General features: G+C 41.6%; 1 protein-coding gene across 1 annotated transcript in view; it reads left to right on the top strand.

Moving 5' to 3' along the window:
- The window catches only part of HTR4 (5-hydroxytryptamine receptor 4), a 173858-nt gene that overhangs the window by 126459 nt on the left and 24683 nt on the right, over positions 1 to 22716 (top strand). Inside the window, exons 6-7 of the mRNA XM_052643545.1 lie at positions 20068 to 20221; positions 21294 to 21335. Of these exons, the coding sequence (XP_052499505.1) occupies positions 20068 to 20221; positions 21294 to 21335 (196 nt within the window). The remainder of the gene's footprint in view (positions 1 to 20067; positions 20222 to 21293; positions 21336 to 22716) is intronic.

Raw genomic sequence — 22716 nt, 5'->3', positions numbered from 1 at the left:
TGACTGATGTAGGTAGTGCCTCTCGAGCAAGAATGCTCACCTTGATTCCTGGTTCCACCCAGATGGTGGACCTCTGTATCAAAGCAAAATGCAAGACTCCATTAATATATTATTAAATGCCTATGTATGGCTGAGTCGCTCTGCTGTGCACTTGAAACTATCATGGCATTGTTAATTGGCTATACTCCAATATAAAATAAAAAGTTAAAATTATATATATATATATATAATGCATTTCTCTAGCTATCTTTCTCTATCCACTGTGCTTCCTAGTGTTTTTAGGACTGAGAACTGTTAATGAAAGTTTATTGACTCATTAGAAATAATTTCCAAAATATGATTAAAATACATGCATCACATAATATGGGTCATGGGAAGTCAAAAACAGCATTAAAGCTTTACATATAATTGATTGTTTTAAATCTAAGGTTTACTGTGAAAATTAAAACCAACCAAGTATTTGTAATAAAATGCTAATTTTTAAAGTGAAATATAATGCAGCTGTTAAAACCATGAGAAAAAGTTATGTGTGATATCCTAGAAAGATATCACTGGTATATTATGTGGTGGGGGGGAAGCAAGTTTCAGACTTTAATGTCTAGAGTAATTTCACTTTTGGAAAATAAATATGTAGATGTTTGTACTGGGTGTACATGAGTTAGTGTGTATGAGAGAAAGTAGGAATGAAATGTTACCAAACTATTAAAATGGTCATCTGGGGGCAGTAGAGAGTAGTGTTGGCTAGGCTGGATGGTCATTTGGATCTTGGTCATTTTTACTAATTTCTGAAATAGGCACTCAGTTTTCTCTTTACTGGAAGTTAACACTTCTTGACTGTAAGTGTGTCCACAGAGGGCTTTTAGCTGGACATGCGCCTCGAATAGCACATTCCTCAAATCTCTGAGAACATTCTGACTTAGGTGTGAGAAGTTCCCTCTGGGGTCAGAACAAGGTGGGGAGCATGGACATCTTTCTGACCAAAGACTTCTCTCTCCTTTCTGACAAAATGCCCTGAAATCTACCCCCAGGGGAGCCCTCACCATCTCCTATTAGCAGATTCTTCCTCACGATGACCCTCACCTTCATCTTCATTCATCCAACCCCAGTTCATGATCTTGTGTTTGATTTCTTTCACCAAGATCCTTTCTAATCATTACAGTTTTAAAATATCATAACAGTAATATCTGAGCATTGTAAAAACGTCATTATTTCACAAATAAAACATAAAAATGTCCTTGTTTCTTCCTCTCCACCTCCACAACTGTATACTCTAGAGTTAACAACTGTAAATAATAGTCCCCTCTAAATGCCAGTCATTTCATATGCAATAAGGAGACTTGTTATGTGAATATATTTTTAGTTTACTCAATAGTTTTATGTTTTAAATAAGACCTTAAAGAGGGCTTTCTTTTTATATATCCTAATGAGTTGCCTGAGTGTAGTGTTTTTACCAACCTGCTTCTCAGGTGACATTTTAGTAAGGTCTTTTTCACTATCGTGTGACAGAAAATAAACTGTCTGGTAGCTGAAAAGTCAGGCTGCAGACATGGCTCTGCAGGGTTTGGCCATTATCACCTAGTCTAGTTCTCTCCCCGTGTCTCTGTCTCCCTCTCCTCTCTGTCTCCTTCTTTCCTTCTCTTTCTCTCTGTCCTTCTCGCTGTGTCTCTGTTTCTCTGTGTCTGTCCCTCTCTGCCCTTATGCTGTTTACTTGTTGGATTCATTCTCAGGCTGGGTTGAAAAATAGCTGTAGGCAACATGAGTCTTAAAGCATCCTTACCTCATGAATCCAATGAAGGTAAACCTAAATGCTGTTTCTCACTGAAGACCATTGACTGTGCCTGAGCCAGACACTCTCCTCTTGACTAATCATCATGGTGTGGGGCTGACATATATGGTTGCTGAGCAGAGATGAGGCCCCGTGACTGCCACCTTTACCAGAAGCATCCGTCACAGGAGAATGACATTTCTTTCGCTCTGGAAAGAGGGATGTTGGGCAACATGAATAGCAGCTATCAACTTCTCTTAAGCTGACCTGAAGACTGATGGGTATCTTTATGGAGTCTCCACAACATGACAGAGGTGTGTCATCCCCAATGACCTGAAGACTGATGGGTATCTTTATAGAGTCTCCACAACATGACAGAGGTGTGTCTTCCCCAAGTCTTCTTTACACTACGCCATATATCGCTAGGTCCTTCCACTGGCTGCACATACCATACTTCTTGACTTTTTGCCACTGATGCTCTTTCTCTGATCATGCTGTATATTGCCCTGTATTTGGCTCAAATGAAGTTCCCTTTCACTTCATTGAGGATACCATTATCCGTAGCACTGCATGATCTTCTCTTCGATGTGTCCATCTGAGTTGCCATCCTTCCTTTCGGCAGCCCAGGAATTTGATGTGTTTTATCTGCAAAACTCCTCCAGCAGATACTCAGTCACACATTTTCTTTTAAAACAGTTTTGCTTCTAAAACATACAATTCTGAGTCAAAGATTGTTTATTTCATCCTGTGCTGGAGATAAATGTGCTGGCATTTCTTAATGATCTCCCTGGAGCATAACCCAATTTTGTAGTGTATAAATGAAAAGTGTCTGTCACTGTGAGCTTGTGTCACACAATTAATTTGTTTTCCCAAGAGGATTGAAATGCATTTCTGCAAGGAATGGGGATTACAAGTTTCCCCTTCTCACATACTCTCTGAAGTTCATGCTTTTATATAATAGTAATATTTTTTGAGTTGAAGTTCATGCTGCTGCTGCTACTGCTAAGTCGCTTCAGTTGTGTCTAACTCTGTGCGACCCCATAGACAGCAGCCCATCAGGCTCCGCTGTCCCTGAGATTCTCCAGGCAAGAACACTGGAGTGGGTTGCCATTTCCTTCTCCAATGCATGAAAGTGAAAAGTGAAAGTGAAGTTGCTCAGTCGTGTCTGACTCTAAGCGACCCCATGGACTGCAGTCCACCAGGCTCCTCCATCCATGGGGTTTTCCAGGCAAGAGTACTGGAGTGGGTTGCTATTGCCTTCTCCTTCTCATTCCCAGTACTACTGATATTTTCAATAGGATAATTATTTGTTATATATTTGATTTGACATATATTTTATTTGATTTGTTATATATTTGATTTTATATAATTTAATAATAATTTCAACAGGATAATTATTTGAAGGCTAGTCTGTATATTGTAGGTTGTTTAATACTATATTCTAGTATTCTAGTTATATTATAGTACCACCACTCTTCTCATACCCAATTCTGACAAATAAAAATGCTTCCAGACATTGCCAATTGTCCCTAGGGAGTAAAATGGTTCCAGGTCACAAATCACTGTCCTACAGAATAATAATACATTACAGAAATACAGAAGAGAAAAAAGAGGACATTTCTCACAGCCATATTTAAAGAGGTTTTAAACCTTCCAGGAGGATCTTTCTATCCAGATCATTTAGACAATTTTCATGCTAGAGGATATGAAATCTTATTTTTATATTCATTTTATCAACTATTTATTGAGTGCTTACTAATTGCTTTGAGTTGAGTGGAGCACTGGAAGTACAATGGTAAACAATCAGAATAGCTCTGAATCACAGAGATTTTAGTGAAAAATACAGATAGTAGGTAGATAATTATAGTAAAATTGGTGGTCATTGAAATAGAATAAGGGAAAGTCAAAGGAGTGGTTGGAGCACGTGACTTCCTATGCAGGACAGCTATCAGAAGAAGTGATTCTGAAGCTGGGGTCTGTAGGTGATGTAGGTGCCAGTAGGTGAAGAGGGAGAAGGTGAAGTATGGGGAACAGTAGCTCTAGAAAGCAGCATGGGCAAAGCCCCAGAGGTTTTTTGGTGACACATTATTAAATATAGGCTAAATTCTTAGCTTGTATTTCAGTCCTTTCCCTCAGAATTATCCTCAGTCTATGTCTTCCTACCTCTGTTCCCACCCAGGAGTGGTATGTTATCATTTCCTGAGTATGGTGTGATTCCTCATAATTCCATGTTGCACTCGTGTGTTGAGTTCCTCTTCATTTCCAGGTGAATATCCACCCTTCTTCAGTACTCACCTTCTCCACTAACTGGCTGAGCTTCATTCCCAAAGAAGACTTGTTATTTCTTTCTCTGAGCTCCCATAGAACGTTAAAAAGAGAGAGAGAATGTTAAATATTAACACAGCAGTTATCACTTTTTAAAAAATTTGGTTTATTTATCTCTCTCACCAGCTCCTTAAGAGTCAGTCTTTATCTCGTCTCTTTCTGTGTTCTTACAGATCAATAGTAGCTGCTCCAGGCATGTTTAGCTGAGCAAAGAATGCTCTGAAATGTGACTTGTGGTTTGATATGACTTTAGTGTTAGTTTTTCTACCCTTTTAGAAGTCTTGATATATACATGGATAAGAATGAGACCTAGGATCCTAGGTTTCCTGGATTCAAACCCAGCTTTGACTAATCACCAATTATATGGTTTTAAGTAAGTTACTTAAATTCTCTGGTTTTTGTCTTCTCATCAGCAAAATTGTATTAATAATATTAATGAGTGAGTGAATGAAAGTTGCTCAGTCATGTCCAACTCTTTGCAACCCCATGGACTATACAGTCCACGGAATTGTCCAGGCCAGAATACTGGAGTGGGTAGCCTTTCCCTTCTCCAGGGGATCTTCCCAACCCAGGGATCGGACCCAGGTCTCCTGCATTGCAGATGGATTCTTTACCAGCTAAGCCACAAGGGAAGTCCAATAATATTGATAGTGTATTCCATTTTGTTGTTCAGTTGCTAAGTTGTGTCCGACTCTTTGCCATCCCATGGACTGCCGCATGCCAGGCTCCTCTGTCCTCCACTCTCTCCCAGAGTTTGCTCAGATTCATGTCCATTGAATATGCATCCTTGAATACAGGAGTGAGTTGCCATTTCCTCCTCCAGGGTATCTCCCCAACCCAAGGATCAAACACATATCTTCTGTGTCTCCTGCATTGGCAGGTGGGTTCTTTACCACTGAGCCACTTGAGAAGTCCCATATTCCGTTTGGAGTTTCTGAAGATTAAATTACTGAGTATATGCCCAGAAAAGTTATACTAGTGTGTGGCTACTAGTAAATGTTCAGTAAATGTTAGCCACAATTCTTATTCCATTATTGCTTCCCTGTCCCAATGCGAATTCCTGGTGGCTATTGTGAGTGCTCTCTCTGACACTGATAGTCATCTTTTTCTTCTGTTGCATAGCTGAGTGTCCTTCAAGATTAGACCCTCAGCCTTCCAGCCCTGGACATCTTCATTCTCTTTTTTGGAGGGATCACCCATCCTGTGGCTTTATCTGCACCTCTGCCTTCATCTCTCCTGCTGTCTTTTCCTATGTACCATGTCCCATGCCTCATGCCTCTGGTCTCTGTAGAACAGGTAGCTGCCTGTTCAACATCTTGCCTTAAGCATCTTTCTGTCTTCTTAATCCCAAAGTGGAAATTTCCATCATAAACATTATCCTCTTCCACTTTGTACATCAGAGGTGCATTTATTAGTTAACTTTTCATCATTTAAAGGTAATTCTTTGAGGGCATCTTTTACTTTTCTACCATGACCAGCCAAATGCCGAGTCTTAGCTATATTTTCATAAATATGTTTCAAATCTATCTTCCCCGTCTTAAACTTTTTTCATCTTGTTTCTGGGTTATTGCAGTAGCTTCTTCGTTATTATTCCTGTGTATTATCTTATCTGTCAGTTTCATCTTTAAATATGTCTTTTTTCTTGTGTCCTCAGCTCAGAAAACTTATAGGGCATTGCATACAGTCCTTCCTATTTCTAGATAAGGTTACTTGTGTCAAGCCTTGTCCTTTTGTTAACATTACCAGGGTATGAAGTTTGGCAAATGTGGGGTTTAGTCCCAGTTCTATCATATCTGGCTGTGTGATGTTTGGCAAGTGTATTAAATTCTCTGGGCTTCAGTTTCTTTATATTTAAAGTGTGGATGTTAAATGCTGCCTTGCAGAGTTGCTGTAGGAATTAGAAATAACATAGAATACTTCTGACACAAAGTGTGTCCTAAAAAAATAGTTGGTGTGTATAGTAGGACTGGGCTTCTTTGGTGGTTTAGTGGTAATGAATCCACCTGGCAATGCAGGAGATGCAGGTTTGACCTCTGGGTAACAAAGACCCCCCTGGAGAAAGAAATGGCAACCCACTCCAGTATTCTTGCCTGGGAAATTCCATGGACAGAGGAGTCTGGGGGACTACAGGCCAGGGGGTTGTAAAAGAGTCAGACACAATTGGCAACTAAACAACAGCAACATGGTTTGAATAGTAGTAATTGTAGCAGAGAAATAGGCGGACAATTATAGCCAGAGAAATGCTGTGTCACACATATATACGAGGTACTGTAAAGCACCAGGGCAGAGGGATTTCCCTGGTGGTCCAGTGGTTAGGAATCAGAACTTTCACTGCTGGGGCATGGGTTTGATCCCTGGTCAGGGAACTAAGACCCTGCAAGTCATGTGCTGCTGCTGCTGTTTAGTTGCTCAGTCATGTCCAACTCTTTGCAACCCCATAGACTGTAACCTGGGCTTCCCTGGCTGCTTAGACGGTAAAGAATTCGCCTGCAATGCGGGAGACCTGAGTTCGATTTCTGAGCTGGGAAGATCCCCTGGAGGTGGGCATGGCAACCCCTCCAGTATTCTGGCCTGGAGAATCCTCATTGGCAGAGGAATCTGGCAGGCTACAGTCCAAATGGTTGCAAAGAGTCAGACACTGCTGAATGACTAAGCTCAAGACTGTAGCCCTCCAGGCTCCTCTGTCCATGGGATTTCCCAGGCAAGAATACCGGAATGGGTTGCCATTTCCTTCTCCAGGGGATCTTCCCAACCCAGGGACTGGGCACATCTCCTGTGTCTATTGCACTGCAGGCAGATTCTTTACCACTGAGGAACCCGGGAAACCCACAAGTCATGTGGCATGCCCTGCCCCGCCCCCCCAGAGAAATGCAGAGATGAAGAACCAATCCACATCTCTGACAGGACAGAGTCTCCCCTGAGCTTTTTGGGGCCAGAAGAACTTTCTAGGGAATGTGACCCTTGGGCTTAGTCTGGAAGGGTCAGTGGGATAATCATCCAGTGTCTACTGACAGACTGATCAGTTCATGTATGTCAAAGTATACCTTGGAAACCTGATTTTTGGAGATTATATTTTTATTGGATTATCCTTTTTTCTTTAGTCAGTGATAACTCAGGAGACACCTTCCTAGACAACTGATATTCCCCTTCTTGCAAGTTTTCTTATCGTGAGTGTACAGAATATTTAACCAAGAAGAACATAGTAAAGATTAGATCTGCACATTGCACGTGGGATTATGTGCAAAGTCTCGATCTGATGCCCTCTGCATCTCTGACAGGAAGCAGTCTTTCCCTGTCCTTCCACCCCTATAGTTTTTCCTTACTGGAACCCACAGTTTTATCTCTGCTCATGGCTGCATTCTCAGCCCCTTCTTGTGCCTGGCTCCTGGTGAACATCCCTGTGAGGTCTTCCCCATTGATCCTCCAAGTGACTGGCAGCTTGCCGAGCCTCTTGGGATGCCAAGAAAAAGGGCTTTAGTTTCTTCTTGAGCTACTGGTGCTTTTCTGTCTTCTCCACCTCCTCAAAAGAGAACTGGAGGAACTAAAATTTAACAAAATCAAGAGCAGAAAGATTGGTCTTTTTCTCTAAAATTCTGCCCCCTAAATATGGATCACCTCCTGGAAGGAGAATTACTGCCCCGCCGGTAAACCCCACAGTTAACCCCGACTGTATGCTACCTGATTACCTCTGTGGTTGGGTGTAACGTCTACCCCAAAACTTAGTGCCTTATTCAACTATGCATTGTTATTAGATGTCACAGTTCTGTTCATCAGGAGCTTCGGCTTGGCTGAAGTCGCTTGGTGGCTTTTAACTGGAGACTGAACTAGCGTGGAGTGTCCAAGGTCATTTAGTTATATACCTGGCATCTTGGTGGGGTCATCTGGAAGGCTAGGCTCAGCCAGGCTCTTCTCTCTGTCCACGTGATCCCTATTCATGATCTCATGTTGATGCATGCTAGATTTTTTACATGACAGCTCCTGACTCCAAAAAGCCAAGAGTCTTATTAAAAATTGAACCTGGGACTGTCATATAACACTTCCAATGTACTCTGTTGGTCAAATCAGTCACAGGGCAGCCCTGTGGGAAGGGTGCAGATGCCCTGTCCCTGGATGGGAGATGTGGCCACCTTTAATTCATTACAATTACAACCTCTTATAAAAACTCTGATGTAAGTCAATACACTGTTTACACATAAGAAAACAGATGCACAGAGATGTGTAGTGTCCAAAGATTTGTCCAAAGTCAAAAGGAACATGCATGAAATGTTTGGGACTAGAACTTACTGATTTTCTTGCTAAAGGCAAAATGCACTTGTAAATCCTAAGTTTGCTGGTTCAGTGAAGATCTTTAACACTTTACTCCTAAATTTTAAAGATGATTGTGCTTTATTGATTAGGAATCGTGAAAATATTTGTGGTGAAAGGTTTCTGTTTTCTTATTCCATTCCAAAATCCAGGTCTTATCAGCCACCAGATACTTCATCTCTTCTCTCCAGTGATTGACATTTTTTTCTTTAGCTTATCTTAATTGGAGATTTGATTTCTGTGGATCATTCAAGATGTGATCTTCAGCCATCCCAGGTAGAAAAGCTGGGCCTGGATTAAGTCTATGAGAGGATGCTACATCTAATCAACCTCACTCCTTGTAGCCAGTATGGTCTCATTGTTTCCATTCAACTTGAGGGATCAATTCTTTGCCTTTTGTTTCTTAGAATCAATGACCAGGTTGAACTCAGTGGGTTCTATGTTATTTGTTAAATGATTTAGAGTCCCAGTTCCAAAATGTATTTAAATTTGTTTACAATAATATTATATATATATATATCTATATATATATAGATATATATATATATAATACACACACACACACACACACACACACATATACATATATACATATAAAATCAGAGCTTCCCAGGTGGCACCAGTGGTAAAAACCTGCCTGCAAATGAAGGAGATGTAAAAGATGCAGGTTCGATCCCTGGGTTGGGAAGATCCCCTGGAGGAGGACATGGCAACCCACTCCAGTACTCTTGCCCAGAGAATCCCCATGAACAGAGGAGCCTGGTGGGCTGTAACCATGCAGTAACACAGAGTTTGACACAACTGAAGTGACTTAGAACACACACACGCGTACATATAATATCGGAGGGGCTTGGAATAAAAGCATCACTACGAACAAAGCTAGTGGAGGTGATGGAATTCCAGTTGAGCTATTTCAAATCCTGAAAGATGATGCTGTGAAAGTGCTGCATTCAATATGCCAGCAAATTTGGAAAACTCAGCAGTGGCCACAGGACTAGAAAGGTCAGTTTTCATTCCAATCCCAAAGAAAGGCAATGCCAAAGAATGCTCAAACTACCGCACAATTGCACTTATCTCACACGGTAGTAAAGTAATGCTCAAAATTCTCCAAGCCAGGCTTCAGCAATACGTGAACCATGAACTTCCTGATGTTCAAGCTGGTTTTAGAAAGGCAGAGGAACCAGAGATCAAATTGCCAACATCTGCTGGATCATGGAAAAAGCAAGAGAGTTCCAGAAAAACATCTATTTCTGTTTTATTGACTATGCCAAAGCCTTTGACTGTGTGGATCACAATAAACTGGAAAATTCTTCAAGAGATTGGAATACCAGACCACCTGACCTGCCTCTTGAGAAATCTGTATTCAGGTCAGGAAGCAACAGTTAGAACTGGACATGGAACAACAGACTGGTTCCAGATAGGAAAAGGAGTATGTCAAGGCTGTATATTGTCACCCTGCTTATTTAACTTCTATGCAGAGTACATCATGAGAAATGCTGGGCTGGAGGAAGCACAAGCTGGAATCAAGATTGCCAGAAGAAATATCAATAACCTCAGATATGCAGATGACACCACCCTTATGGCAGAAAGTGAAGAGGAACTAAAAAGCCTCTTGATTAAAGTGAAAGAGGACAGTGAAAAAGTTGGCTTAAAGCTCAACATTCAGAAAGCTAAGATTGTGGCATCTGGTCCCATCACTTCATGGGAAATAGATGGGGAAACAGTGGAAACAGTGTCAGACTTTATTTTGGGGGGCTCCAAAATCACTGCCGATGATGATTGCAGCCATGAAATTAAAAGACGCTTACTCCTTGGAAGGAAAGTCACGACCAACCTAGATAGCATATTCAAAAGCAGAGACATTACTTTGTCAACAAAGGTCCATCTGGTCAAGGCTATGGTTTTTCCTGTGGTCATGTATGGATGTGAGAGTTGGACTGTGAAGAAAGCTGAGCGCCGAAGAATTGATGCTTTTGAACTGTGGTATTGGAGAAGACTCTTGAGAGTCCCTTGGACTGCAAGGAGATCCAACCAGTCCATTCTAAAGATCAGTCCTGGGTGTTCATTGAACAGACTGATGCTAAACCTGAAACTCCAGTACTTTGGCCATCTGATGTGAAGATTGACTCATTGGGAAAGACTCTGATGCTGGGAGGGATTGGAGGCAGGAGAAGAAGGGGACGACCGAGGATGAGATGGCTGGATGGCATCTCTGACTTGATGCACATGAGTTTGAGTGAACTCTGAGAGTTGGTGATGGACAGGGAGGCCTGGCGTGCTGCAGTTCATGGGGTCGCAAAGAGTCGGACACGACTGAGCAACTGAACTGAACTGAGCTCTTAAACTTTATGTGTCAGAAACTTTGTAAGTTTTAAACATATTGGTCATCAATTCCCACAGCCAGTCAATGAGCTGGACATAACAGTCCCAGATGAGGAAATTGAGTCTTGGAGAGGTTAAGTAACTGATTCTAAGACCACAGAATTGGTGGTACCCAGATGCAAAAATGTAAGATGACTGCTAAAATCTCCTCTGATTCTGAAAGTCTAGGGCTCCAAGTTGTTCTCTTTGCTCCTTCTGCCTTCAGTGTGGTTAGAAGGGCGGTAAGTGAGGAGGAAGAATTTTCCTTAATTGCAAGAGGGGTGGGAAAGTTTAGCATGGAACATAAAAATACATGACTGCCTTCTAAAAGTTGTCAAAGTAAATTGTGTCCCCAGAGACATTTAGAAGCATTTATCACACATTACACATGGCTATAGTTGGGGAAGCTAGGAGAAGGCAATGGCAACCCACTCCAGTACTCTTGCCTGGAAAATCCCATGGACGGAGGAGCCTGGTAGGCTGCAGTCCATGGGGTCGCTAAGAGTCAGACACGATTGAGCGACTTCACTTTGACTTTTCACTTTCATACATTGGAGAAGGAAATGGCAACCCACTCCAGTGTTCTTGCCTGGAGAATCCCAGGGACGGGGGAGCCTGGTGGGTTGCCGTCTATGGGGTCGCACAGGGTCAGACACGACTGAAGCGACTTAGCAGTAGCAGCATAGTTGGGGAAGCTAGTGACTAGTCTACCAAAGGGGATTTTAATGGAGTTTTGTGAGCAATGCTTGGAAATGTTTTGCATAATATATTACTTTGTAAATATCCTTGCTACATTTTAGTTAATCCTGGCCATCTGGAACCTCATTTGTCATTTAAACATTTACTTAACCGCTTTGTAAAAGTATTCTAGTTAAAAAAAGAGTGTGAATTGTCCAGTGGAAGTCTAGGGAACAGACCTAGATTAATCCAGTGGATTAACTCACTCCAGTACTCTTGCCTGGAAAACAGCATGGATGGAGGAGCCTGGTAGGCTGCAGTCCATGGGGTCACTAAGAGTCGGACACGACTGAGCGACTTCACTTTCACTTTTCACTTTCCTGCATTGGAGAGGGAAATGGCAACCCACTCCAGTGTTCTTGCCTGGAGAATCTCAGGGACGGAGAAGCCTGATGGGCTTCTTCTATGAGGTCGCACAGAGTCGGACACAACTGAAGCTACTTAGCAGCAGCAGAAGCTGAGACAGAATTGCTTTTTCTGATGAATACTATCCAGCTAGCCTGTGAACCAACCATTCTTTTTCTTGAATTTGTTGTAATTCAGTTCCTTTGGTGGAGCAGTGTTGATTGTGATGGACATTTCCCAGTTCAAAAAAACTTTTGGTGATTCTTCCTAGCATAGCATTCAAAAATCTCAAAGTGTGGTCACTGGATGACCATCAACAGATCATTTGGGAACGTATCAAAAATGCAAATTCGTAGGCCCCATTCAAGATTTACCTGTACCTGTGTTTCAATAAGCTCTCCAGGTGGTTCTGAAGCACATCATCATTGGAGAACCATTGCACTGAGGACTGCCCCTCAGTCAGCTATTTTAGGCTTACTTCCTTCTACTTCCATATAAACACTCTCCCATCCAGCTAATTGTACTCTGTTATATTTATATGTGTATGTGGATACATGGATGTATATTTATAGATGGATGTGTATATATATATAAAATTTCTGTCCCAGATCTTTGTCCATGCTCTTTGTAACACCTGGATCATATTTTCTCCTCCACTGTCCTTGTGCTGTGTTGTGCTAAGTTGCTTCAGTCCAACTCTTTGCAGCCCTGTGGACTGTAGCCCACCAGGCTCCTCTGTCCGTGGGATTCTCCAGGCAAGAATACTGGAGGGGGTTGCCATGCCCTCCTCCAGGGGATCTTCCCAGTCCAGGGATTGAACCTGTGGCTCCTGCCCTGCAGACAGAATCTTTACCTCTGAGCCACTGGGAAAGCCCAAAACCCAACTTAAAAGACACTTATTGGAGACAGCCTTTCCTCATCTCTCTGATAGACACAGCTTTTCACATTTTCAAAACCTGGTCCCACATTTTAGTGTTATTTATTTTAATTGGTAGTGATCAAGGGTTTACTATTTATTCAGCCCTTTTGTGAGTATAACTCTATATATAGCATTGTACTAGGAACTGAGGATACAGTTTAGAACAGGCAAACATCTGTGAAATGTATAAATCAGTTAGGGATAGACTTTCTTATAGCCTGTCCTAGAATAGCTCTGAGAAGGTGCAGGTCTATTCTACTGTACTGCTGGGTGTCCTGTAGGTTGTATTAAGTTATGGTGGGTAGAGTGGAAGGTAATATTCTAGGCTTCTCTGATCTGTATAGAATACGCCAGAGAATTATGCTGTCCTTATAGCTACCATTCTTAACAGGGAATGGCACACTAACTCATACAGAGGACACAGAGTCCTTGCTGTTGGTGAAAATCACTTCCTCTAGACCAAAGGTTTTCAACCGCAGCACTACTGTCATTGTAGATCAGATGACTTTTTGTTGTAGCAGGCTGTCTTGTGCATTGTAAGACATCTGGCAGCATTTCTGACCCCTGCTCCCTGAATGTCAATAATATCACCCTTTCCAATTATGACAACAAAATATGTCTCCGTACATTGCAAAATATACTTTGGTATGAAAAATCAACCTGGGTTGCATGCACCTAGGAATTTTTTTTACCAGAAAATAAAACTCAAGAGAAACGTAAAAGCTCTCCTTAGATATCTAGGACCATTGTGCAGAAAGAGAATCAGAGATAGAAATTTTAATTCGAGACAGAGGGTAAAACTGGAAGTTACAGAAAATCACTTTTGAAGGAAACTTTTTAACTTCAGGATATTCTTAAGTTTAGAGTGTACTGTTGTAGGACTTGGTGAATTCCCAGACCTTCATGCTTTTATGCAGGCTTGGATATGCTTCATTTTAGAAGAAATTTGGGGACTTGGGGATTTTGAGGATGCTTCAAGTTTTGAGATTCAGCGTTTTTTATGTTTTGATTGTTTTTTAAAATGGCTTGTAAAGAATTAGAATAGTCCCTTGGGGGTTTCAGGGGAGTGACAGAGTGAAGTGATAGTAATGAGGTCAATGTCCTGGCCCTTGTGTCAGGCTGCCTGGGCCGGATCCCAGCTTGGTTCTTACCACCAGTGGGACCTTGGACAAATCTTGACACTTCTCTGTTTCCTCATATGTGAAATGGGTGCATTTATAGTTCCTTAGGACCAAATGAGATTATACAAGTAGGAAATTTCCTTGTTAAGGAAATGAAAAGTAGCTCTTATTATTAACTCAGCATGCTTTTCATAAATTCCAAATAAATTGCAAATTTAACTAGCTATGTCTGTCAATGTTGCACATGTGTTTGGGGGGCAGGTCATTATAGGAAAAATATGTTTGTTATTAACACTGGCAATATAATCCAAAAGTAATTATTAAAAGCAACCATGATAGGTAAAAATCAAGTTTTTTAATATCTGTCTGGTCCTTGATCTACAAACAAAGCTAAAATGTTAAAGAAGCTCCCTCCATTAGTCAGTTAATAGTGGAACTCAATTTTTATTCAACATTTTTTTCAGTGATACTGATTTTCACATACTTAATTTACATCCTTCAAGAGGATGTTTATTTTTCTGGATCCTTTGCTAGAAACCACATATTGAAGAGATATGAGGAAAGAAACTAGAAGAATATGAGGTGGCTTAACAGCTGTCTCAAGGGTGCCAAGGCCTTGATAAGAATCTTTGGCCCACAAAGTCAAGTGAGCTTTCTAATTTGAGCTCCAGATAAAAACCTTATAGTTTTTAGTCTTAAAGTCTCTATTCCATGTCACTTAAAAATCATACTATTTTTATTGTAGGACATGACACCAGATTGAAAGTGTAGAGGAGAATATTTAAGTAAAACACATACATAGACACAATTTAGTATGTTTGTTAGTCATCTTTACCTGTAATCCACAATTTCAATATAGTTTGGAGAAGGCAGTGGCACCCCACTCCAGTGCTCTTGCCTGGAAAATCTGATGGACAGAGGAGCCGGGTAGGCTGCAGTCCATGGGGTTGCTAAGAGTCGGACACGACTGAGCGACTTCACTTTCACTTTTCACTTTCCTGCATTGGAGAGGGAAATGGCAACCCACTCCAGTGTTCTTTCCTGGAGAATCCCAGGGATGGGGGAGCCTGGTGGGCTGCCGTCTATGGGGTCACACAGAGTCGGACACGACTGAAGCGACTTAGCAGCAGCAGCAGCAGCAATATAGTTTAGAGAAAATAAAATTCCTTTTTCCCCTTTACTTATTGTTAGTTTTTATAGTAGGAAATAAAGGATTTTTCCTAGGCTTGCTCCACCACCTAACATCAGTTTGTGTGTGTGTGTGTGTGTGTGTGTGTGTTAGTTGCTCAGTCGTGTGACTCTTTGTGACCCTATGGACTATACCCCATCAGACTCCTCTGACCATGGGATTCTCTTGGCAAGAATACTGGAGTGGGTAGCCATTCCCTTCTCCAGGGGATCTTCCCAACCCATGGATTGAACCTCGGTCTCCTACATTGCAGGCAGATTCTTTACCATGTGAGCCACCAGGGAAGCCCCCGCTTCACATCATGCAAGAGTAACTCTCTACAGCTGTCTGTGCATGAAACCATCACTATGTCCTACCTTATCTGTCTGGGAAATGAACATTTCAAGCAACTTTATTCCAGGCCCTCATCGTTCAGGTCACAGACTGTGTATGTAAATGTGTAAGAGATAGGTAGGATGTGTGCTGTATCCACAGGATGCCTCTTAAAGTTGAATTTCAAAAAAGAACCTGTCACCATTATTTCTGTAACAGCAGCTCCAAGTAGCCAAGGGCAATGCAAGTTAAGTGGTCAAGAATCCACCTGTCAATGCAACAGATGCAGGTCCGATCCCTGGGGTGGGAAGATTTCCATGGAGAAGGAAATGGCAACCCACTGCAGTATCCTTGTCTGGGAAATCTCGTGGACAGAGGAGCCTGGCAGGCTACAGTCCATGAAGTCACAAAAGAGTCAGATACAACTTAGTGACTAAACAACAACAATGCAAATTAATGCATCAAACGTTTGGACAGCAGAACTTGGGGAGATCTTATTGTCCAAATGATATTCATCATGCTATGAAATCAGACAATCACCTTGGCCAAACTAGGCTTAGAAAAGAAAGTGAAAGTGAAAGTCACTCAGTTGTGTCTGACTCTGTGATCCCATGGACTATAGAGTCCATGGAATTCTCCAGGCCAGAATACTGGAGTGAGTAGCCTGTCCCTTCTCCAGTCTTCCCAACCCAGGGATCGAACCCAGGTCTTCTGCATTGTGGGTGGGTTCTTTAACAGCTGAGCCACAAGGAAAGCTCAGGAATGCTGGAGTGGGTAGCCTTTCCCTTCTCCAGAGGATCTTCCCAACCCAGGAATCAAACCAGGGTCTCCTGCGTTGCAGGTGGATTCTTTACCAACTGAGCTGTGAATGAGCACGAGTATAACCATGTGGTCATAGTCCTTTTCTGTAAATTCTATTGTCTTCCCAACATAATCCTCTAAACATACATATCTACTTATGGAAATCAGAAGAATCATCTTGCCTCTTCAAACATACCCTTTGTCCTATAAAATATTGATTTTATTTTGTCTTTTTGAATTTTTGAATCTACATGACAATGGAGATCCAAACAAATTCCTAAAGTCTCTTATCTTTATCTAGTATTTTGATACCTGTTCCAAACCTCAAAAATCATAAGTTATTTAGCAAAGATAGGGAAGCACCTTTTTTCAGCTATCTTTTGATTGCTTTCTTTGGGTTGGTGGATGAAGAGATGCTATAATTTGAGCTTTGACCTGGAGGTGTAGTGAATAAAAATGAAAGCATTCTTACTTAGAACAAAGTTTCTATGAAGGACATATCTGGCATTCAGAACCATTTTCACTGAGGCAAGGTACTTTGGTTATAAGTAGCAGAAACTTCTTTTAGCCAGCTTTATTAGGTTTTGCTAGAGCTGACATAACAAAGTACCACAAACTGAGTGGCTTGGAACAACAGGATATGTATTATCTCAGTTCTAGAGACTAGATGTCTGAAATCAAGGTGTTTGCAGGTCCCTTCTCCCTCTGAACCTGTAGGGAAAAGATTCTTCCTTGCCTCTTCCTAGCTTCAAGTGTTTTACTGGCACTCTTTGATGTTTTTTTGGCTTGCTGAAGCATCATTTCAATCCTCTGTCTTCACATTGCCATTTTGTCTCTGAGTGTGTCTGTCTTGTCTAACTTTCCATTTTTATAAGGATTTCAGTCATGTTGGAGAAGGCGATGGCACCCCACTCCAGTACTCTTGCCTGGAAAATCCGATGGACGGAGGAGCCTGGTAGGCTGCAGTCCATGGGGTCGTGAAGAGTTGGACACGACTGAGCAACTTCACTTTCACTTTTTACTTTCATGCATTGGAGAAGGAAATGGCAATCCACTCCAGTGTTCTTGTCTGGAGAATCCCAGGGATGGGGGAGCCTGGTGGGCTGCCGTCTGTGGGGTCGCAGAGTAGGACACAACTGGAGCGACTTGGCAGCAGCAGCAGTCATGTTGGATTAAGGCCCATCGTAATCACCTCATTTTAATTTTATTACTTCTCTAAAGAACCTGCTTGCAAATAAGTCCATATTCCAAGGCACTGAAGGTTTGTATTTCAGCATATCTTTGGGAAGCACATTTCAACCTATAACATCATCTGCACAAAAGGGAATTTAGTGGAAAGATATGAGGTGGCTTGTTTAATTGAAGGAAGAACTAAAGAATTGAGAACCTAAGGGGGCAAGAGCATGACTTCCCAAATATCTAAGGAACAGGAACTGCTCTCAGTCCTGCTGAGAGCAGGAGGCAACTGTGGGAATAGAGGGACCTTTGCTGACTTTTCCATCTCCACATCACTCTGCATGGCATTCAGAGTTCCAGGAAAATGTCTGATTAGGTCACTCCCTGGCTGGAAAAGTCAGAATCACATCATTTATTTTCCCAACTATACAACAACAAGTGAAAAGAGAATTCCCAAAGGACTTGGGATGCTATTACCAACAAAAAAGAGGGAAGATGGTAAATGTACAAAACCAATATATAATCTAGCTAATCTAGGCCCTCTAGCAGGAAGTGAGGAAGGGAGCAAATTTTGAAAAAAAAAAAAAAATGTTTTCATGTGCTCCAAATTCATCAACTTTTTGTAAGTAAACCTCTAATGATTATTAATACAGCCATTCAGAAAAATTTGCCTTTCTTATATAAGTCAAGAGTGTGAAGAGAATTCCACTTAATCATGATTCTTTCCATTACTGAGTTAGCCTTAGTTAGATTTGGCTACCATGTCTGTTTTATAGATAAAGAAAATGAGTTCCTGAGTAATTCCCTCTCCCATGCTTTGGTTTGGTGTTCTTTGCACTTTGGTCCAGATCAGGACACTCCACTGTCTTGCTGGGCACAGGGAGCTCCCTGACACAATGTGGTCAGCTACTCTTTGATGCCTTAGAGGGAAGGGTATAATTCTCCCCTCCCAGATCCTATGGCACTCTCTTCTCATGCTCCAACACTGGGCTTTCCTTCTCAATTCACCCTCTCTCCCAAATCATCCTACCACCAGCTTTTCAAAGAATATAGCCTTTGTTCTATTAGTTAGGCTTTGAATTAAGAAAAGAAAGGAAGAGGTGGTAAAAATTAACAAAGTGAATTGCGTAAAATGAAGGGTATAAGGGGGTGGCTTATCATTAAATGGTATAAAATCTTAAAGAATAGACTTAGCCTCCAGGCTGTCTTTTTGCATTTTTTTTCTTTGACTTTTCCAAAGACATATGGCTGATAAGCTTACCATGGTATTTCACTTGTTGTCAGATTCAGTGAACTGTCTGGGCATGGAAGTAATGGTCTCCAAGACTGGAACAACATACAAGGAGCAATCTAGGAGTTAGAGGCCAGATCATTGAGTGGGGCAAGTTGTACCTCTCTCTGGAGATAAGAAGAAAGCTAGTACCATAGGCGAGACTTCCTTGGTGGCACAGACGGTAAAGCGTTTGTCTACAATGCGGGAGACCCGGGTTCGATCCATGGGTCAGGAAGACAGCCTGGAGAAGGAAATGGCAACCCACTCCAGTACTATTGCCTGGAAAATCCCATGGACAGAGGAGCCTGGTAGGCTACAGTCTGTGGGGTCGCAAAGAGTCAGACACGACTGAACGACTTCACTTTCACTTTCAGTAACATAGGCAAAATCTGAGCTCTGGAAACCATGAGCAGAGAGTCCCTGGAGAAAGATCAGACCCTGATAAATGGAAATAAGATGGTCTCTACCAGTAGGTAGGAAATGATGGAGCAGGAAATATTTGAAACTTTACTTTCTTGGCAGCAGAGAAACAATTAAATGCTTCAGTCCAGAAATAACACATGTTAGTTTTATTCATAACTCAGGCCAAAATAGTCAATCGGCCCCACTCAGCCACAAGGAGGCCAGGAACTGGACATATGTAGCAAACAGCAGTGATGATTTCCACTTGTCAGAATGCACACTCCAGGATCGTCCCCCTCAGGCTCTATTTCAGGAGATCTTTGAAATCTGCATTTTAAGCAGATCTCCTCAGGTGAGTCTAATATAGAAAAGAAGGGCAGAATCCCTGGACCAAAATTTAAAGAACACTGACTTAGAGCATCAACTCGGTATAGGTAGGTATCAAGAGGATGAGGGCCAGTTTGAGATACTGTTCTTAGAGCTCAGATGTAGGGCCAACTCTGGGTTACCTCACGTTGTTGTCAAAAGGACTGCGTATATCTGGATGCAGATGCCCAGAGAGCTGGGCAGTGGCCTTTAAAACTCCTAGGCATGAGGGTAGTATTAGGTCTGTGCCTGAGATGGAGCAGACTCTCAGGTATATGTTGAGTTTCTCAGGTATCGGGAGAGAAAGAGGGATATGGGACCAATGTCTGGTAATGGTTCGCATATGTGTGATCTAAAGTTTATATTTATAGTAGCAGAAACTCACTGGAAAATACAATATTTTATTGTGCAATTGCTTTTTATTTTCTCTGTTCTTTTCCCACTTCTCTCTCCCTTCCTCTGCTATTCACTCATCTAATTTCCCCCTGCTCATTCGTTTCTCCTCCTTTATTTTTATTCTCTACTTCCCCCTCTAATTTGCCCCTTTCCCACTCTTTCCTCTTCTTATTTTCCTTCTCCTCTGTACTTCTCTCTCATGAATTATGCCTCCTCCTTCTCCCTCTCATCTATCCTTTCCCTTGACACCCACCCCCTCTATTCTCTCTCCAGGTATTATGCCATCTGCTGCCAGCCTTTGGTCTATAGGAACAAGATGACCCCTCTGCGCATCGCATTAATGCTGGGAGGCTGCTGGGTCATCCCCATGTTTATCTCTTTTCTCCCTATAATGCAAGGCTGGAATAACATTGGAATAATTGATTTGGTGAGTACTCATGCAGACCGTATGGGTTTACTGTTTGACTAACTTGGTTTGCTTGGGATTCTAAATAAACAAACAATGTCAGGTTAGGTGGATATCCTAAGAAAGATCCTGACAGAGTAACAACAATAACAACAACAACAACAGCAAAAAGCAGGCTAACATTTTTTAAAGTTTACTCTATGCCAGAAAGTAGTACAGTAAATACATGTAATCCTGACAGCAGCATCCCTTTGGGAAAATTATAATAATTTCTGCCCATTTCACAGATGAGAAAACTCAGGTTCAAAAATGGTGAAGTAAATGGCAATCCACTCCAGGACTATTGCCTGGAAAATCTCATGGACAGAGGAGCCTGGGAAGCTACAGTCCATGGGGTCGCAAAGAGTCGGACACGACTGAGCGACTTCACTTCACTTCACTTCAATATGCCTGTGAATTCACAGCTAGTGAATAGCGGAACAGGTATTCAAAGCTTAGCAGACAAACTCCAGAGCCTGAGGGATGTGATGTATCCCAAGAGGCCTTCATCTCATTTCATGCTGAGACACTTTGAGGCTTAAGGTGACCCATGGAAAACCTGTCATGGGGGTGGAGGTTTCCAGAGAGTGTATGGGCCCAGAGTCCAGAGAACTGGACTCTGAGCCCAGCTCTGTCACTGAGCCACTTCCTGAAGGGCTGTGATGAGAAGATCCTTGGGTCCTCATTGGGAACAGTGTCTTTGAGCAGTGCAGGAAAACACAGGTTGCAGGCATCTGTCAACTCCTGTCTAGATGCTCTTGGAGAGTTTCCAACTCTGACATACTTTGTTTTCAATGTCAAACTTGCATTGATGATTGAAAGCTATGATCTAGATCCATTAGCGGGGATATATATATATATATATATTTTTTTTTTTCCCCCTAAGGAAGTTGTCAGGCAGTCACTTTAAGATGGATTCCAGGACTCTGACCAGGGAATGGGGAGGAGAGATTGAGAGTGAACTCTGACCCAAGAGGACCAGTCAAAATAGGAGCTGCCCCTTCCTCTCTCCATCCCATTCCTAGCCCCTAATCTTGCCTTATTCTTTGTCCAGGAAAGGATATCCAAGCCAAGACTGGGCCAGGATTTGCATGTGGTATGTCAGAACGAGAGTTCCTTGGGCTTCTGAAAGAAATGCTGGGGACAGAGGAGTGGAGAAATGAAAGGGGATCCGTACAAGGGAGACTGTATGGATATTTTTTTTAATCCTATCCCTTTTCTTTCAAGCTTTCAGTTTTATCATTCTTGGGGGAAATGAAATTCAAATTTCTAATAATGAGTAGATAAATATAATAACGGCCAGCAAATGTTGAACACTTACTGTGTGCTGAGCCCTGTGTTAATTTAATCATTGTCTCACTCAGAACTCAGAACAGTGCTGTGAAGTAATCCTGTTGTCATCCTTAGGAAACAGGGTCAACGAGGTTAATTCACATTGGTAGGGAATGGCGGAGACTAGATCTAAGCCCAAGCTTACTGGACCCAAGAGTCTATGTCCTTAAGTTTGTGCTAAACTTAATCCCTAATGGAGAAGACCTTTGGAAGTATAAGCTTCTGTGCATCAAAAGTTGTAACAAGGACTCAACACTCTTACCTTCTGAGGTAGAACTTCCAAGAGAAATAACCTAGTGAACTGTGTTCTTTTGTGACAGTGAGATAGAAGCATCCCCTGTTTAATTCATGTAACTGGGGAACGGGGCATCTGCTTACTATTAACATGCTTTGTGTTTGCTCCATGATATTGTAATTGCATTTCATATCTTTCACTCATTTGCACATTGAATTGGCCTAGAGAGAAACTAGCGTAACCCAGGTATTCATTATACCTATGTAGTTGATCCTTGTTATTCATGGTAATAAAGTTGCTGCAAATACTGAATTAGCAAATCATGAATCTTTGTTCCTAGGTGAAATATAGGATCAGGTTTCTGTGACTTGAGGCAAATAATACTGAGATAAAAAGATTTGATAAAAATGTCAATTCAATAAGACTATAACCTTACAATATACTATAAGACAAAATACTAAATGTGTACACAACGAATGAAATAGCATATTATTTATCATACATATTTGTATTCATATCTCTATTCATGTGTATGTTCACACTGGATGCAGGCTAACCTCAGGAAGGGAAGTGTCATTGGGTTACACAGCTCTCTTCAACCAAGATCTATTCCTAGAGAAGACTGATACCTAAGAGCCATCAGCATGCAGAGTTTATAGGTGGAAAAAAAGTCTTTCAGTTCCTAAGATGAATCTAGTATATCACAATATTCAAGGCGAGTGAGATTTATACCAGTAATGTAACACTATATGCCATTGTATGAATTAAAGAAAGAAGAGAAAACCCACATGATCATCTTATTACTATCAAAAATGCATTGACAAAATTCAATATACAATCATAATTTTAAAATTTTTTCATCACAGTAGAAATAGAAGGGAACATTCTCAAACAGAGGGCATTGACAAAA

Source organism: Budorcas taxicolor, chromosome 7, assembly GCF_023091745.1.
Source record: "Budorcas taxicolor isolate Tak-1 chromosome 7, Takin1.1, whole genome shotgun sequence".
NCBI classification, from domain to species: Eukaryota; Metazoa; Chordata; class Mammalia; order Artiodactyla; family Bovidae; genus Budorcas; species Budorcas taxicolor.
Note: the sequence above shows the minus strand (reverse complement) of the source record. Positions and strands in the feature narration are given on the sequence as shown.